This window comes from Portunus trituberculatus, chromosome 41 (genome assembly GCF_017591435.1).
Source record: "Portunus trituberculatus isolate SZX2019 chromosome 41, ASM1759143v1, whole genome shotgun sequence".
Lineage (NCBI taxonomy): Eukaryota > Metazoa > Arthropoda > Malacostraca > Decapoda > Portunidae > Portunus > Portunus trituberculatus.
This window is the reverse complement of record NC_059295.1, coordinates 9,693,488-9,713,487: the sequence shown is the minus strand read 5'-3', so window position 1 is coordinate 9,713,487 and position 20,000 is coordinate 9,693,488. Positions and strand designations below refer to the sequence as shown.

The 20,000-nt window shown below is 45.9% G+C and overlaps 2 protein-coding genes across 2 annotated transcripts in view; both read right to left on the bottom strand.

Annotated features, from left to right (window-relative positions):
• The window catches only part of LOC123516623, a 162,087-nt gene extending 153,827 nt beyond the window's left edge, over positions 1 to 8,260 (bottom strand). The window contains exon 1 of the transcript XR_006678261.1: positions 7,970 to 8,260. The gene's annotated coding sequence lies outside the window, so the exon portion shown is untranslated. The remainder of the gene's footprint in view (positions 1 to 7,969) is intronic.
• Positions 8,261 to 8,482: 222 nt separating this feature from the next.
• The window catches only part of LOC123517012 (glutamate receptor ionotropic, delta-2-like), a 79,369-nt gene continuing 67,851 nt past the window's right edge, over positions 8,483 to 20,000 (bottom strand). Inside the window, exons 8-12 of the mRNA XM_045276829.1 lie at positions 18,827 to 19,020; positions 17,304 to 17,403; positions 12,429 to 12,621; positions 10,602 to 10,796; positions 8,483 to 10,267 (exon numbers count right to left, since the gene is read on the bottom strand). Coding sequence (XP_045132764.1) covers positions 9,811 to 10,267; positions 10,602 to 10,796; positions 12,429 to 12,621; positions 17,304 to 17,403; positions 18,827 to 19,020 — 1,139 coding nt within the window. The 3' untranslated portion in view covers positions 8,483 to 9,810. The remainder of the gene's footprint in view (positions 10,268 to 10,601; positions 10,797 to 12,428; positions 12,622 to 17,303; positions 17,404 to 18,826; positions 19,021 to 20,000) is intronic.

Below are 20,000 nucleotides of genomic sequence, written 5' to 3'. Positions count from 1 at the left end.
AGAGAGAGAGAGAGAGAGAGAGAGAGAGAGGCCAATTATATCAGTCTGTGTACATACATAGTTACAATCGTATGTGTGTGTGTGTGTGTGTGTGTGTGTGTGTGTGTGTGTGTGTGTGTGTGTGTGTGTGTAATTAAGTATATATATCCTTTTGTTTCTCGGCATAACATAATTAGTGAGCACACAGTTTAGTTACTTAACCTTATCTTTCCCCAACTGTTCAATCTTTTCACAGTAATCCAACTACAACTACTACTACTACTGCTACTACAACTACTACTACTACTAAAACTACTACAACTACTACTACTACTAAAACTAAAACTACTACTACTACTACTACTACTAATACTAATCCATACCACATTACAATTTTCCTCCTTCAGTATATTGTGACAAACCTAAAACAATAAATTTACTTCTTGATGCCCAAATACGTGACTTTCATTCATTTATTTATTAACTTATTTATTTAATCATTCAACCACTTCCAGCTTTACAATAATGTTTAATAGAATGATTTTACTATCAATACATGGCAGCTGTTTATTGGTTCCATGTGTGTGTGTGTGTGTGTGTGTGTGTGTGTGTGTGTGTGTGTGTGTGTGTGTGTGTGTGAGAGAGGACAACAGAGAGAGAGAGAGAGAGAGAGAGAGAGAGAGAGAGAGAGAGAGAGAGAGAGAGAGAGAGAGAGAGAGAGAGAGAGAGAGAGAGAGAGAGAGACTAGGATACAAACGAGGGAAAGGAAGATGCTCATATAATACAACTGAAGGAGAAACACTATTTTTAGCAAGTAGTTCCGCTGATTGGGGGGGTCAGGACACTTACCGGGGGAGGGGCGTGGGTGGAGGAGAGAGACGGAAATGGAGACCGGGAGGGTTAGAGAGGGAGAGGGGGAGAGGGAGAGGGGGGAGAGAGGGGAGATGCACGTGGAGAAGAGAGGAGAGGAGAGGGGAGTGAGTGGAGGAGTGCGTGGGCAGAACAGTGAGGGTACAAACTTTAGAGACGAGGCGAACCTGAGTTTTAAAGTTGATAGTGTGTGTGTGTGTGTGTGTGTGTGTGTGTGTGTGTGTGTGTGTGTGTGTGTTCCATTATCCTGACATTCGTATTGGGCCTTTGTACCGCCGCACTTACCCGTGATTGGTTGGGGAAGAGGAGGAGGAGGAGGAGGAGGAGGAGGAGGAGGAGGAGGAGGAGGAGGAGGAGGAGGAGGAGGAGGAGGAGGGAGGAGGAGGAGGAGGAGGAGGAGGAGGAGGAGGAGGAGGAGGAGGAGGAGGAGGAGGAGGAGGTTTGTTGAGTTCAACCGAAAATAAAACAAGGAAAATATAAAAGAAGAAAAGGATTGGTGTTGAAGAAGAGAGAGAGAGAGAGAGAGAGAGAGAGAGAGAGAGAGAGAGAGAGAGAGAGAGAGAGAGAGAGAGAGAGAGAGAGAGAGAGAGAGAGAGAGAGAGAGAGAGAGAGAGAGAGAGAGAACGGGTATGGAAATGGAATGATCATATTCGGTCTCATGACACCACAAGCTAAGAGAGAGAGAGAGAGAGAGAGAGAGAGAGAGAGAGAGAGAGAGAGAGAGAGAGAGAGAGAGAGAGAGAGAGAGAGAGAGAGAGAGAGAGAGAGAGAGAGAGAGAGGCAGGCTTACGAGTAGTAGTAACCTGCATACGGGATAGATAGACGAAGAGAAGGGAGGGGAGGGAGAAGAGTGGTGGAGAGAGAGAGAGAGAGAGGTGGAGGAGGCATGGAGTGGTGGAGATGGAGGTGGAGGTGGAGGGGAGGTTGTGGAGTGGGTGGGTGGGTGTGGGTGTGGGGGGAGTGGGGAGTCTAGCAGGGATGAAAGGTTGTTTGTGATTGGTTAGAGCCCCTGGGGAATGCACTCCTTCCGAGCCAATGATTGCCAATGTAACAAATCCGCGCCCTCAGAGGAGCTATCTGAAATTACATTGTTTGTGATTCAGATTCCCAAGTTTCGCTGTGGGTTTCGTTGCAGATTCGAATACGGATATGGAGGGGAAAAATAACGTAGATCTGAAAAAAAAAAAAAAAAGGAGAGAAGGAAGGAAAAAAAAAGCTAAGGGAAAGAGAAAAATGTGTGTGTGTGTGTGTGTGTGTGTGTGTGTGTGTGTGTGTGTGTGTGTGTGTGTGTGTGTGTGTGTGTAATTTCTGAGGTCAAGTTGGAGGCTGCAAATCTGATGGTGAAACCAAGACGTGTGAAACAGAAAGAGACATGTCGATTATGGTGTGCGAGAGAGAGAGAGAGAGAGAGAGAGAGAGAGAGAGAGAGAGAGAGAGAGAGAGAGAGAGAGAGAGAGAGAGAGAGAGAAACTTAGTACATGTAGAACAGAAAAAAAAGCAAAATAGAGTAAAACAACCTTGAATATAACTTGTCACCGCGCGCACACACACACACACACACACACACACACACACACACACACACACACACACACACACACACTCCACAAACAGATCCTCCTCATGTTGTGTCACACCTCATTACTCTCACTGCCTTACCCTCCCTCACCTCTCCCTCTCCCTCTCCCTCTACTTCCCTCTCTCCTCTTTCCCTTCACCTGATCGAGCGTCGCGCGGGATAATCTGGTTACCTGTCATAATTAACTGTACCTGGCGTGTCCCAATCCCTTCTTGGCCTCACCTGGAAGACTGAATCACCTCTTCCTTCCCTTACCTCCTCCCTTTCTTCCTCCTCCTCCTCCTCCTCCTCCTCCTCCTCCTCCTCCTCCTCCACCCACCCTCTCTTCATCCCTCAGCTTTTGGTATGGTCGCTGCCAACCCCATCACTCAATTATTACATGTATTATCTGGAGGGAGAGGGACAGAGTGAGAGAGAGAGAGAGAGAGAGAGAGGGATTATAGGCGTTAAAGGTGATCTCTCTCGTGCCAATACTGTTAGAGGGGGATGGAGGGAGGGAGAGGGGTTATGAGTGGACAGATGGATGGATGGATGGATGGATAGGTGGATAGTTGAGGGTGTGAGGGATGAGGGTGAGAAAGTTGTTAAATTGATGTCCAGCTTCCACCCATTAGTGGCGCAGGCAATTTTATTGATAGTGGTACCCATATTAAGGCCCATATGAACACCCATATCACCACCCAAACGCATCTTTGGGTATAAGGCAATTACACCTTCACCTAGAATCTGGGTATCACGGTGACATGTAAGTAACTTTAAACTACTCGACAAATGATAAAGTGTCAAGACGGCACGTGGTGGGATTCGAACCTACGTATGGACGTCTGCCCGATCCTACATTCAGCACTTTATCCTCTACGCCACCGCCTCCGTGGAAAAGTGGATAGACAGGGAGTGAGTGTTACACGGTGGACAGATGGATGGACAGAGATAGATGAATGAGTGGATTGATAGCATGGCCAGTGCATGAATGGACCAGTAGCGATGCAGATGGAAGGATTAACACTGCTATTATATGAACATACAGGTATTTACACACACACACACACACACACAGAGAGAGAGAGAGAGAGAGAGAGAGAGAGAGAGAGAGAGAGAGAGAGAGAGAGAGAGAGAGAGAGAGAGAGAGAGAGAGAGAGAGAGAGAGAGAGAGAGAGAGAGAGAGAGAGAGAGAGAATGACACGCAGACAGCAACACTGGCAGACGATGGGAAATAAATTACGTGAAAAACGAAAATGAAAAAACAGACAAACAAACAAACCAATCAATATTAATAAAAAAGAAAAAACACACAAACACAAACACCTTGAGGAACACAGGTATAAATAAACAAACAACTGAAGGAAGGTACACCACCACCACCACCACCACCACCACACCACCACCTGCGATCAATTAAGACGGCTCTCTACCTGGATAGATGAAGCACACCTGGTCATTAGACGTGAATTATTGACGGAAAGTATAAATTAGAATTGTTCCTTTTTATTTTCTGTAGTGGATGCCCGTAAGACAGAGAGAGAGAGAGAGAGAGAGAGAGAGAGAGAGAGAGAGAGAGAGAGAGAGAGAGAGAGAGAGAGAGAGAGAGAGAGAGAGAGAGAGAGAGAGAGAGAGAGGACGGAGAGAAAGTGGAACAGAAGAGGAAAGAGGAGGCAAGGGGAGCAATGAAAGAGGAGGAGGAGGAGGAGGAGGAGGAGGAGGAGGAGGAGGAGGAGGAGGAGGAGGAGGAGGAGGAGGAGATGGGAGCAATGGCGGGGTGGTGGTGGTGGTATGGAGTAGCCGGAAGCCAACCCCCCCATCCCCCCCCACTGACACCCAGGAGACCGTCACACATATAACGCGATTTACATATAAATCAAAACACAGGTACACTCGGGGAAGCGGGAGTGTTTTTGCACGCGTATTGTCCGCCCAGGGACCTGCCCACGCTACGCCACGCCGCCGCTCTCACCGCTATAACGCTGCTACCGCACAGAATCATCACCGCCAGCCATGCCACACCGCGTCACTGCCAATAACATCACCCCAAAAACCATTCCACTACGTTGCTTGTATTCTGAATCAACACCACTGCCCATACCATACCAGTCTGCCCGCCGCCACATCGCAGCCCACTTCTACACTAAAAGCCACTTCGCTATACTGCACACACACACACACACACACACACACACACACACACACACACACACACAAACACACATACACACCGCCCATGTCTACGTTATCATACATCTGGCCCAGGTTACAGTGGTTAAGGTGGCGCCATACTTAATCCCTCAAATGCCATGTAGCGAATGACACCATATTCATAACTTCACTCTTTGTGTGAAAGGACTTACAGACTACAAAGACTCGGAAAGAAAAAGAGAGGCCTACTGAGGTGCTAGATTTAAAAATATATAAAAAAGGTTAACAATTGAAGGAAAACAAATACTGAGCAGTTTTCATCTCAGGCAATGCAGTGTTTGAATTATTCGATTACTTAGTGCATGTTTTGAAACTGTATTGCACCCGCTATATAGTTGTATTATGCGTGAGAAGAACCCCTCACATTTAGCAGGTTCAGGTCATCTCTGCTTGTCTTCTCCCCACACCCTAACATCAGCTCCGTAGCTCACTGTCCTGCCTGCCGCCTCCTATATAGTAAGGCCGCCGCTCACCCTGCAGTGCCTCTGTACACCTAACACTGTCACACTCTCGCCGTCGTGTGCTGATTAGTCTTTTCCTTTGTTTCTGATACTTATGAGGATCGAGTATTCTATCAAGGCCAAACCATAACCACCGACACTACCACCACCACCACCACCACCACCCAGGTCGATAAAGCCTCAGCTCTTAATAATAAAGCAGTCAGCCAAACAACACGAGCAACATAAACAACACTCAGCAAGACAAAGAAACCAACATCTGCACGTGCAAACATTCTCAAACAAACACGATAAAAGAACAAGTTTACAGCCAAATCCCGCACCAACAAGGACTCTTAGTGGAGGCATCATCCCTCCCTGCTCCTCCCACACCCGCCCCGCCCTGCCTAGCCGTCAAGCCCCCGCTGTGACGAGAGGGTGACAGAGCACTGCAGGTGAACCGCCCGACCAATTAGCACACAGACAAGAGCGATGGCGCCAATTAGCATGGCGTTAAGAAAGCCACGAGGCGAGCATTCAGCCTCCCAATGCCCCTTCCCTCCTCGAAGCCTCCCCTCGCGCCCCGCTGACTGGCTGTCCTCGCTCATTAACTTGTATAGTGAAGGGATCAATTAATGAGAGGCATCCTGGCTCACAAAGGCTCACAGACTCCCGGCGAGGAGAGGGTGAATGAGGCCTGTTGGGTGACGGGACGGCGGGGTATTTGTGGCGTCTCGAGAGCCGCGCCCCAATAAACAGGTGCCTCGTGTTTCACTGCTTTATCACTCCTTTGTATTATTTCGGGGAATCATTCAGACGTTTTCTGTGGCGCGATGCTCGTCGATCAAGTTACTCGACTTTCTCTGCTCGGCTTGCCAATGATACAGTCTACGTATACACGCCGCACTAAACTTGCGGTGACCGAAATGTTTTCACCTCAAGTTTTTGTGCGCGTAGCCTCGAGTGTTGCTGACGCCTGAACGGCCAGAGTAACGCTTTTACCACATTCACCAACCTGCCCGCCAGCCTGGTGAGAGGCGCGGTGCCTGGAAGCCTCTTTGTTGTGCAGCCATCGTCCCTTCACAGGCTTTCAGGAATCTGAACCTTCCATTTAAGTCTAACATCGCTAGTGACACATATTACATTATTTCGTTTTGTATTATTGTTGTTTTGAAAGTATCAACGCTTGGCACCCAGGCACCGGGGCATCAGCACCTTCCATGTGCCCTCCTTCATCGTCTTGGTATAGTTATTATGGAAAAAATGTCAAGTGAATAACAAAAAAGATATGAAAGCACATGTTAATATATGCTTATAATGAGATGACCACGCGCACAGAATTCTCTCAAAAATCACCTAATAAATGGACGTTATCTTTAATGAAAGAGAACATGAACCAAACCGTTTGTGTGGCACTGCCTTGGTGGGACTGGCGCCTTATCTCGATGTATTTTATTTGGAGGGAATCCATCAATTAATAATATAAGAGACACTCACCACAATAAATATCGAAATGAATGAGGAACTATGTTGACTTTTTGTATAAATGTTCATTGCTCTCCTTTCTCAAGCCCACCTCGCTCAGCCCTCCTTGTCACGCACCCACACCTGACACCGCCCACATTCACCCACATCCTCTCCCAGCTACTCGCCACCACTTCCCGCCTACAATATCAACACACACACACACACACACACACACACACACACACATATATATATATATATATATATATATATATATATATATATATATATATATATATATATATATATAATGTATATGGGAGGGGAATCGATCAAGTGCAACAGATTATGTATATTGTGTTTAAATAAAATAATTGATCATGTTGTTAATGTAAACGAAATTTAGATTTTTCTAAGACCCTGAATCAAGCAGAAACATTCCCTCCTTCTTGACGGCTGCCTCAGAGCAGCAGGAGCAGCAGCCTCTTGCCACAACATTGAAACCAGTGTCTTGTCTTTACTTTTAAAAGTAAGCATGCTTGCTGCCTCGTCCACACACCTCCACCAGGCGTCACGCAAGGAGCCAGCTTAACAAGGTCCAAAATGAGTGAAAAGGCTGCTCTACCAGGTGTCAGGTATATACCCGTAACGTCTCCCTACCACCCACCGACCGCCACGTCTGCACACCACACCACTACAAACCGCACCCATTTGCATTTAGGTCCGTCCACTAAGAGAAGGTATTATGCATATAAGTAAATATAAACAAATAAAAGAATATTCCATTTCCAGCATTTCAGTGAAACACTTCGGAAGATATGCTCGTGATACTGTGAAGTGTCGAATGTCTAACAATAATCTGAGCTCCTGGTTCTGTTAACCTACAGTCGCTATTGCATTTAGTTTGGGCCCCTCACTGACTCAGTATTACAGACTTGGGTGACGACTTCCAAGGTCGAATTCATCGCGACTGTAAAGAACTTGAGAGAATTTTTAATGAAGGATAGCAGAGGTTACCATTTGCTTACCACTCGTGCCCCACTCCCCAACACCTTGTGAAGATACCGTGTCACAAAAGGTACGTACCTATTGAAGATTTAACACAAATGTATGTCAAGAAAGCAAAAAAATTCAACCATTTTTATTATAACAGCTGCAGTACAGTGGAGTGCCGTAGGGGTGCAGCAGCCCAAATGAACAAAGGGCTAATGATCGTCAAAACAATGTATGAATCCAGCGTTGCCGCGAGATGTGCCACCAGTACTGCCACACACCACCAATACAACCCTCCACCTAACACTCAATACAGAACTTCCTGACAACTCCAGAAAACACAAAAGGACACAATGTGAGGCAGCCTGTTTCATCAAGGTTCGTTCGACACACCTCGCTCGAAGCGCGGCACTGCTTCACTCACACCACAGCCATGCCGCGCTCTCCTTACCTTCCCGTGCCTTGCCTGAGGACGATGAGGGTAACAACTTCTCACCACCACCTTGAGGCACGCCGTGCTCGGGTCTGCGTGATCCACATAGGCCTTGTGGATTCACAATATGAGGTACGAGTCAGTATCCTGCAGATGGAACACTTACGCACACAAAACCACAACACACGCGACCATCGAACATCATCCGCGGCAAGCCGAGGTGGAGACGTGGAGTGGAGGTATCACGCGACCAGTCACGTGACCACCACTGCCCTGCGCCTCTGATGACTTGCTACATGCCGCCATCTCGTGGACTAAGAGTGATTTGTACTTTGTACTACATGGATGTGCAATGTGTGTTTTGCATATATATATATATATATATATATATATATATATATATATATATATATATATATATATATATATATATATATATATATATATATATATATATATATATATATATATATATATATATATATATATATATATATATATATTATCTTTATTATATATTATTATTATTATTATTATTATTATTATTATTATTATTATTTTTGTTATTATTATTATTATCATTTTTATTATTGTTGTTATTGATACTCGTATATAGTAAGTAACACTACCACTACCTGTGTAGGATTGAGCAAATTCTGCCATTATTTGCGGTGGCCGCTGGAGAGACTAAACACGTAGTGGCGTTGAGAAGGGTGTCCCCCGGGGTGCCGCGCCGCACGTCCCGGGGCACTTCACCGGCCCGCAGTGGTGACGTGGTGGTGATGGTGTCGCTACATGACGGTTGGTGATGGCGATGGTGATGGTGGTGATGGCGAGGTCTCCCATTACTGATCAATCTGTTAGAGCTCTTATGGTCGCCAAGGTCACCTACCGCCCCACCCCTGCACACAGTCCTCGCCCGCCCTCGACCCCCGAATTCCCCCACAACCAGGGATGGGCAAGGTAGCGGCGAGGCTGTCCTAGCCTGTATAGTCAGACAAGAATCACTGTTCACCATTACCAATCAATACAAAGTAGCAACACTCTAGCACGAACACATCCACGACGCCGCACACACCTCAGGCCAGTCGCCGCACCACGTCACTGCTGTGGTGGACAGTCAAGGCAAGCTCATCTGCAGTACAGGGCACGGCTTTGTCTAATGCATACCCTCAACAAGATGTTTTATTCCGTGTTTCAGTGTACAAACTATTACGTGTTCAGCCTTGACTGCCCTGGCGCTGCCCTTGGCATCGCAATACCACGGGACTTCAGTGCCATCACATCCACAACCTCCGCATGTATAAGAATATTTCTACAACATTCCCATACGATGGAATGCAGAGTGAACAAATGAAAGGAAACGCCAACCCTGCACACCGCCATCACCGCCACCACCACCGCTAACAATAACAACTAACTAGAAAAATATGACTTCTTTTCTAAGCGTACTACATTACATACAGCAAAACCTTCCTTATTCAAGACGCCATAAGTCAAACCTTGTCTTGCTGACACAACATATCGAGCAATCTGAGCGACGATGAAACACTCGACACATCAAAGAGGGACTGTTTCCAGCAGTGTTTGCATCCGGTAGCTACACTCTTGTAAATTTTCGAGTCGTGAAGCTGATAAGTTTGTCCATCGCTCAGTGGAGAAACAACGGAGTGGTACACAATTACGGTTGCCATAACGACCTACTAGCGAAGTTTTCAGCTGTATATCGCATTTCACTGCTCTAAAAATGCTCTAAAGTTTGTACATTATAACCCTCGACATGCTGAATTCCTCACGAGCCACAGACTGGCAGACAGACCACCACCTTTACTAACCTCCTGCTCTTCACACAACCTCTCCTATATCAAATCGCTTAAGATTAACTTCTGTAGCTTGGGTCCGTCGTCATCGCGGTAGTGCAAGAAGGCATAGGGCACCCCATCAATGTATGCCACGTTGCCCTCCAGCTGCCTCACGTCTTGCAGCATCAGTTTGCCTTCCCGCTGGTCCCACTTCACGTCCACGTCATTTATCTTGCCGGAGATGACTCGCGGAACACCACTTGCCTGACTATACGGGACTTCCTTTGCGGCTGTGATCTGCGGCGTGTACTGCGGTTTGAGGTGGGAGAACTGCGGGTACTTAAGTTCGAAGGGCGTCCTGAGTCTGTTCTCCGGCAATGGGGGAAGGCCGGAGTTCCAGTTCTGCGTGGGGCCCGTGCGCGAGGGCATGACTTTCATGGGAGGGCTGTTGATGCGACTAGAGAAGGTTTTCTTGGTGGCCATGGCGAGGCTGTGTGTCTGTCTCATGGCGCGTCTGAGGGAGAGAGAGAGAGAGAGAGAGAGAGAGAGAGAGAGAGAGAGAGAGAGAGAGAGAGAGAGAGAGAGAGAGAGAGAGAGAGAGTAAAGTTAGGGAAGTATTGTTGCTATGCGTGTGAGTGAGTGAAGAAGTGAGTAAGTGCATTTTATATCATCCCACACACACACAAACTCTTACACACACACACACATACACACACACACACATACACACACACACACACACACACACACACACACACACACACACACACCACCACCACCACCACCACCACAACCTTCACCAGCATCCCTATACTATCATCATCACCATCAGCACCAGCAGCACCCACCTGAAGAAGCCCTCAGTGAAGAGAGCGAGGAGGGAGGCGACGATACCGATAGCGTAGAGGATGTAGGTGGTGTAGAGGTCCTTGTTCTCGAGGGCGCGGTCCTTGAAGCCCTTAGGGAGGGTGCAAACAGGACTGCTGGACGTGGCACTGTTCCGTAGGAAGTTAAGGATTCCGAAGATGGAGAGGCGACGGAAGCTGCGAATGACGAAGAAGGGTAGAGAATGGCACATGGGAGAGAGAGAGAGAGAGAGAGAGAGAGAGAGAGAGAGAGAGAGAGAGAGAGAGAGAGAGAGAGAGAGAGAGGAAAGGAGTGTGAAGGATGCCAGAAGGGAGAGAGACAGAGGGAGAGATAAGTAGGAGAATTAGAGAGAAAAAAAGAAAAATAGTTAAGATGTGAGGGAGAGAAGGAGGGATGGAAGTGTGAGATTAAGAGAGGAGGGAGAATGTCTGTGATCGGTTTTTAAGGAAAGGAGGAAAGAGGAAAGGGGAAAAAAAGGTGAAATGAACGGATGTAGTGGGTTAGAGAACAGTGAGAGGGAAAATGCGTATATACAAGAGAGAGAGAGAGAGAGAGAGAGAGAGAGAGAGAGAGAGAGAGAGAGAGAGAGAGAGAGAGAGAGAGAGAGAGAGAGAGAGAGAATGAAGCCATACAAAAGGAGTTACATTAAAAAAACAAAATAGTACATTAGAATCTTGAAATATAAAAAAAAAAAAGAGAAACAGATGAACAGCGAGAGAATTAGGCCACAGAAATAGGAGATGGAGAGAAAAAGAAAGAGATAGGGTGAGGAAGAGGAAGAAATAGGAGGAGGAGGAGGAGGAGGAGGAGGAGGAGGAGGAGGAGGAGGAGGAGGAGGAGGAGGAGGAGGAGGAGGAGGAAGCAGTACAGTACATAACACCAGCAGGAGTAGTAGATAGATAGATAGAAGAGAGTTTTTAAGACGAAAGTTTAGAGAGAAATTAGAGAGAAGAGAAATTCTGACGAAGGAAGGGAAGGGCGGAGAGGAATATTTTAGGGAGAGAGGGAGAGGGAGAGAGAGAGGGAGAAGGAGACTGATGAGGGAAAGATAAAAAAAAAAAAAAAACGAAAGAGGAAAGGAGAGAAGCGGGAGGGAAGGGAAATGAAGGATGAGGAAATACATAAATGCTAAGAACATGAGTTTGAGGCGAGGAGCTGGCGGGTGTTTAGAGGCGGTGTGAGGGAAGAGATACAGAGAGGAGGAGAAAAATGTGGATATAGAAATAAAATGAAGGAGGAAGGGACTGAAATACATGCTTGTTTCGTGCCGTTTTGCCCACGCTAATTGGCTGCATTCAATGAGTGTGTGTGTGTGTGTGTGTGTGTGTGTGTGTGTGTGTGTGTGTGTGTGTGTAATTCCTCACGAAACCACCAATAAAAGATCTTACTTGCACCACACACACACACACACACACACACACACACACACACACACACACACACACACACACACACACACACACACACACAGATAAACAGATAATTCAAATACACACAGACCAAACAAATAAACAAACAAACAAACAGAAGAGTAGACCAACAGATAGATAATTTTGACATACAAACAGATAGATACAGATAAATAGATAATCCAGACAGACACAAAAAAAAACACAAACACAGGTGAATAGACAAATAAATAGAGAGATAGACAGATAGATAGATAGATACATAGATAGAGAGATAGATAGATACATAGATAGAGAGATAGATAGATTATTCCTACACACACACACACACACACACACACACACACACACACACACACACACACACACACACACACACACACACACACACACACTCACAAGCCGTTGAAGAGATCTGTGTACTCGCTGCCGTTCTTGAAGCCAAAGCCGTACCAGAAGGTCAGCTCCCCGCCACGCTCCAGCTCGGAAGTGTAGAAGTTGCATGTCTGGTTCACCTCCTCCCGCTGCTGCCGCTTGAAATCCTCCTGGATCAAGTACTCCAACACCTGCACGTCGTCGATGTACACGTAGTCTGCGGCGATGGGAACAATGGTGGTGGTGGTAGTAGTGGTGGTGGTGATGGTAGTAATGATAATAATAGAAAATAGTGTTCTGTATGGTTATTTTTAGGAGAAACGACGATTTCCCACATGGTATGAAGCATTATTATTATTATTATTATTATTATTATTATTATTATTATTATTAGTAGTAGTAGTAGTAGTAGTAGTAGTAGTAGTAGTAGTAGCAGTAATAGTAGTAGTTACATTAATAGTTATCGCAATATATACTATATATATATATATATATATATATATATATATATATATATATATATATATATATATATATATATATATATATATATATGTATGTGCCTGCTTTCTTCTTGCATCTTCATCACCTACTAGCAAATATGGTTTAACTATTCCAAATCTCTATTGCCTTCCTTGTCTATATCTTAAGCCCTCACTGATCACAAAGCTAAAAGAGAACTAGAACACGTGTCATCGGGAGAGGTATGAGAGTGCATGTGACGGTGTGCTGGCGTCACACGGGGCGGCGTCACCGTGATGCTGCATGGTGAGGGGAGAGCTGACGAACATACATGAGGATGAGGGAGAGGCAAGAAAAAGAGAGACTGAGAACACTATAGAGACGCTCATTAGAAGCATGACATTATTGGAGGCGCTTAGATTATGATACCAATTAAGCCTAGATTAGGAAACCAAGCCAATCCAACACACACACACACACACACAGATAAACACTCTTAAGACAAGCCTCGGGGAAAGACAAAGCTAATCTTCATGTCACTGAATAGAAAACCTTCCTCTGCGAGTAATGCTTCGAAGGAATTAAAAAAGAAGGATTAAAAAAAAATATTAAAAAGAAGCATAGAGAGAGAGAGAGAGAGAGAGAGAGAGAGAGAGAGAGAGAGAGAGAGAGAGAGAGAGAGAGAGAGAGAGAGAGAGAGAGAGAGAGAGAGAGAGAGAGAGAGAGAGAGAGAGAGAGAGAGAGAGAGAGAGAGAGAGAGAGAGAGAGAGAGAGAGAGAGAGAGAGAGAGAGAGAGAGAGAGAGAGAGAGAGAGAGAGAGAGAGAGAGAGAGAGAGAGAGAGAGAGAGAGAGAGAGAGAGAGAGAGAGAGAGAGAGAGAGAGAGAGAGAGAGAGAGAGAGAGATGAAGAGACGCGATGCGGAGACTAAGCTTTCCTACATAAATTTCTATTAGGAAATGACAACGATGAACTGAGAGAGAGAGAGAGAGAGAGAGAGAGAGAGAGAGAGAGAGAGAGAGAGAGAGAGAGAGAGAGAGAGAGAGAGAGAGAGAGAGAGAGAGAGAGAGAGAGAGAGAGAGAGAGAGAGAGAGAGAGAGAGAGAGAGAGAGAGAGAGAGAGAGAGAGAGAGAGAGAGAGAGAGAGAGAGAGAGAGAGAGAGAGAGAGAGAGAGAGAGAGAGAGAGAGAGAGAGAGAGAGAGAGAGAGAGAGAGAGAGAGAGAGAGAGAGAGAGAGAGAGAGATATCAGCCAGTTCATTTACACAAGGCTTGCTGAATGAGGGACGCAAATATTAAGTGTTTAAGCGCAGAATAGAAGGAATGTCACGGCAGTCACGGTGATCAGCTGTCCTCCTTTTTCAGAACACACGTAAGGCACACAGCGCACTCAAACACACACACACACACACACACACACACACACACACACACACACACACGAGATATTGAAGGCAGACGCAGACTCTTCTCCACTTTCTCCTGTTCATTTCGCTCCTCCAGCCATTCTATCCACCCGACGCTGAAAGGTGGAGCAGCCTTCAACTAAAGCTTCCTCCACCCACCTACCTACTCATCCACTCTCTTCATAGAATCGCTTACGGTGAATGGCACTTAAAGATTACTCTGTTGTTGTCTTGCCTTCGTGTTTCCTCCCCTTTCTTCTCCACTTCCCATTTTCTTTCCTCCACTTTCAACTGTCTTTCTCTCTCCTTTCATTTCTCTCCCTCAGCTACTTACTTTCCTTTCCATTCCTGCCTTTCGTTCCCATTCTTTCCCTCTTACCTTGTCCCTACTCTTTTTTTCCTTACCTATTCTTATATCACCTTTCCTCTAAATTACGCGTGTTAACTTCATAAATTTCCTCCCTTTATCCATCCTTTCTCTTTCTTTTCTTTTCTCTCCATCTCGCGTCCCTTCCCATCCCTGAGACGTGATCCTGACTCCTCTGACGCCTTCAAGCCAGTGTCAGGTCGGTGACGGGGTGCGGAGAGTTATAGCCAGGTGATAGAAGTACATGCATATAGACATTGACGGTGGAGTGGAGGAAGGAGTTAACTGTTGAATGATAGCTTAAGAGTAACGCGAAAAAGAAGATGGAAGTAGTACTGTATGTGTGAGAGAGAGAGAGAGAGAGAGAGAGAGAGAGAGAGAGAGAGAGAGAGAGAGAGAGAGAGAGAGAGAGAGAGAGAGAGAGAGAGAGAGAGAGAGAGAGAGAGAGAGAGAGAGAGAGAGAGAGAGAGAGAGAGAGAGAGAGAGAGAGAGAGAGAGAGAGAGAGAGAGAGAGAGAGAGAGAGAGAGAGAGAGAGAGAGAGAGAGAGAGTCAAAGTAAACACCAGGTAAATTTAACATCGGCGAAATAAATAAATCAATAAGAAAAACAAACATAAATCAATAGAGAAATAATAAATTGCAATAAAGTAAAGATTAAGAAAGGAAGACACAAAGAAAGGTAGGCTAAAATAAAATCCATGTCGAAGGTTATTGTTGCTTCTCTGAATTGTATAAAGTGGTTGTAAATAATACTATAGCCAAAACACACAAACAGACAGACAGACAGACAGACAGACAGACAGACAGACAGACATACAAACAGACAGATGGAGGACCGGACAGGCAGACAGGCAATGAAAGGGTTAACAGATCAGACTCAAGACACTCCCTCTCATACTAAAATATAACTGCTACTGTTACTACTACTACTACTACTACTACTACTACTACTAATAATAATAATAATAATAATAATAATAATGATAATAATGATAAGGTATAGATAAAAAAACAAAGTATAAACAAATAAACTTTTACCATATAACTTATTTTGAGTACTGTATCCCGCCGCGCCTTGAGCTGGAGACGCCAGGTAAGCATCCTCAGGTGACACCAATGAAAGAAACTCGTGAGAAACACCTCAATAGCCAAGAATACCACTCTATTATATCTCTGGAGTGAAAGGTGTAAGTATTTCTCCCAGTAAAAAGTTCCCTGCTTGTCGACCGGCTTTCTCAAACACACACACACGCACACACACACACACACACACACACACACACACACACACACACACAAATCCTTCCCTCTTCGTACTGCTCTTGAAAGTCAGTGATCCCTCTTACACTGAACGGCGGGTTAGTCTTATAGTATCCCTGTCTTGCCGCTGCGTGGGAGTGTGAGCAGGCAAGGAAGTAGGAAAAGAGGTACTGGTCATGTGTTTCTCAGCAGCCGCGCCGGAAGTGAAGCTTGTCGGATTTAGTTAGGTTAGGTTAGGAGTGTCTATACCATTAATTGGGGTCTTCGAGATTAGAGTCCAGGATACTACAGTCAGGCAGGTACAGGTAGGATAATCAGGAAGGTGTACAGGTGGGGCCATTGAACACACAGTAGCAGCGACATATATACTTACACACACACACACACACACACACACACACACACACACACACACACACACACACACACACACACACACACACACACACACATACACACACACTCACAGGAGCGCATTTCTTATACAAGTACATATGAACAAACTCACTCCATTATAAAATCTATCTGTTAGCCATCTTTTACACGGGGTGGGTGATTCTCGCCCCCGGGACACACTCGCTTCCTCGCCTCTATTCAGACAGCACGAGTGTAAAACATCCACCACCCGCCCTGTTAAATGTATCTATCGTCAAGTAAAGGCACAGAAGAAAACTATTTGTGCATTTACCATACTTGTTTTGATGTGCCTCTGATAAACTGGAAGTCTGGGTTAAGCTTGATACACACCTCTCTCCAGCATTCTATGGTGCGTGTTCGGGATTTGTTATTTTCACATGATTTGCCCCACAGAGCTAGTCTCTCTTGGACGGTCAGTTGCCCACGGCGTGTGAAAGGTTGTATTGAAAACATCAGTAATTAGTTTAAGCATTTTCGAGCTTAAGTGAAGACCAGAGCATGTGCGCTGTAGATTAACTTCAGTTCCTTTATCCTTCGTTTTTATCCCCTCGTTGTCTTCTTCTTCTACTTCTTCTTCTCTCTCTCTCTCTCTCTCTCTCTCTCTCTCTCTCTCTCTCTCTCTCTCTCTCTCTCTCTCTCTCTCTCTCTCTCTCTCTCTCTCTCTTACCAATATTCACCTCCACTCCGGTTCCTCCTCTTCTTCCTCCTCATCCTCCTCTGGCCTCCATCTAACTACCATAACATACTCCATCTCTGTCATACCTCTACTCTCTCTCTCTCTCTCTCTCTCTCTCTCTCTCTGGAGGTCACAAGGTCTTGCTTTCTTTCCTCCACTCACACTTCCTCCTTCCCTTCCCTTATCTCCGGCTATCATCACTCCCTCCCATCTTTCTTCCTTATCTCACCTCCTCCAGCCTCCTCCTCCTTCCTCCCTCCCTCCAGCAATCACCATCTCCCCCTCCCCTCCCTCGTCCCCCTCGCTCCTCCCCTTACCTCCAGTGCGCACAAGAGCCAGCGCCTCCTCCCTTGAGTCGATGTACCTCCCTCGTCCCTTCTTCTTCAGCTCTCTCAGGATTTCCAGCTGCGGGTGACTCTGAAGGAAGTGAGGGGAAAATGTCCTTCGTTAGAAAAAAAAGTAATATTAATGAGTCGATGAAAGGAAAGAAAAGAAGAGTTAGTGGAGTACATGTGTCAGTCAGTCAGTCAAAATACGAATATAGGAATTGATAAATAGAGAGAAGAAAAAAAGTAAATAAGTAAAAGAAAGAAAATGAAAGCATAAGGAAATAATGAAAAAAAAGATAAATGAATAAATACATGAATATCTAATTAATCTTTCTCTTATCTTACAACACTACGGAAAACTTAAAAGGAAGAATGAAAAGACAAGAAAACAATATGGAATCACCTGTTATTATCATCATCATACACGTGATTATAAACAGTTGTCGACACTAGATGTTTTATAATAACGCACGTACGAACACATCACTATACCTACACACTGCCCCTAGCGAATCTGCACGTGACAAGCTACACCACGTACTGTACATGTCACCTAATCTAACACTATTTGGATATACACACATAAATAAGCCTATAGAATAATGTACATTCTTAAATTCCCTCATAAAACTTAATAGTATACTGGTTTTAGTTCTTAGAGTAATAGTAGTGATAGTAGTAGTAGTAGTAGTAGTAGTAGTAGTAGTTGTTGTTGTTGTTGTTACTGGTAGTGGTAGTGTTGGTGGTAGTGGTGGTGGTGTCGATGGTGAGGATACAAGTGGTGGTGGTTATCTAGATGAACGCTTCAGAAGGAATGAGATTTATTACTTGAGGCTTCTAAAGGGGAAATAAAAAGAGGAGGAGGAGGAGGAGGAGGAGGAGGAGGAGGAGGAGGAGGAGGAGGAGGAGGAGGAGGGCGGTAGAGGAGGAGAACGAAAGGGAGGAGTAGAAAGAAGAGGAGAATATACCGTGTTGGTCCAATTCCTTAAAGTTGAGGACAATACTGGAAAAAGAAATAGAAAAAGAAAATAATAAACGAGGAGAGAGGACAGTTACTAAACACTGCAATGAGCCTGTGTGTGTTTGTGTGTGTGTGTGTGTGTGTGTGTGTGTGTGTGTGTGTGTGTGTGTTTCACTGTTTGATCTGCTGCAGTCTCTGACGAGACAGCCAGACGTTACCCTACAGAACGAGCTCAGAGCTCATTATTTCCGATCTTGGGATAGGCCTGAGACCAGGCACACACCACACACCGGGACAACAAGGTCACAACTCCTCGATTTACATCCCGTACCTACTCACTGCTAGGTGAACAGGGGCTACACGTGAAAGGAGACACACCCAAATATCTCCACCTGGCCGGGGAATCGAACCCCGGTCCTCTGGCTTGTGAAGCCAGCGCTCTAACCACTGAGCTACCGTGTGTGTGTGTGTGTGTGTGTGTGTGTGTGTGTGTGTGTGTGTAAAAATATACTCCTTACTCCCTGTTCTCCATCCCCTCAATATCCCTCACCGTGATGATGTCCACCACGGCGCCGTCACGTGAGGCCAGCCAGGTCACATCGGAGTACTTCTCTAGGTCGGCCACTCCTTTGATGGGGAGCTGGAGGCCGTTGAAGGTGAGGAAGGCGGTGAGGTTGGCCGTGTAGAAGGAGGTCACGATCATGATGAAGAGCCACCACGTCGCGAAGAGAATACGGGAGGAATCTGCAGGAGGACACTGGATTTTTGGCACCACTACTGAGAAAAGACACGACACTGGGGGCATCTAGCGCCGAGAACCCTTGAAATTTGAACTGAAATCTCCCGTATGACTTCATAAGATGTTTGAATTTGCAGTGTTAGAAGGAGATGCGTGTGTGAGTGAGACGCAGAGACACCAAGGGACAGAAAAGACACAACACTGGGGACATCTGGCGTCGAGGACACTTGTAACCCTAACTAAAACCTCCCATATGACTCTATAAGGCCTTGGAATCTGGGCTGTTGAGAGAGAAGATGCGTGCGTGAGTGAGACACAGGGAGAGACCGGGGGATAGAAAAGACACAACACTGGGGACATCTGGCGCCGAGGACACCTGATACGTTAACTAAAACCTCCCTTATAAGGCTTTGGAATCTGGGCTGTTGAGGGAGAAGGTGCGTGCGTGAGTGAGGCGCAGGGAGAGACCGAGGGACAGAAAAGACACATCACTGGAGACATCTGGCGCCAAAGACCTTTAAAACCCAAGCTGAAGACTGCCGCAGCCATGCCTCTATAAGGTCTTGGAATCTGAGTGTTGGAAGGAGGAAGTGCGGCGAGAGACCGTGAGTGAAGCGAAGGAAGGGGAGGAGGGGAAAGGGGAAGGGAAAAATGAATGAAGGGCGTTTAAGAAATGTCCCGCGATGAAGAGGTGAGTGGGGGTTGAGGTTGAAAAGTGGGCCAGTGGGTAGACGAGAGGGCAAGACGCACGACTGAGACAGGAATAGATGGGAGGGATGGATTTTTGTGGTTTTAGCGGAAGATTCAACTCTCTCTCTCTCTCTCTCTCTCTCTCTCTCTCTCTCTCTCTCTCTCTCTCTCTTCCTTGTAATCGTCTGCTTCATGGCTACCCACTTCTTCTTCTTCCTCCTCCTCCTCCTCCTCCTCCTCCTCCTCCTCCTCCTCTTCCTCCTCCCGCCCCACGTCCACCTCCCGGCCAATGTCG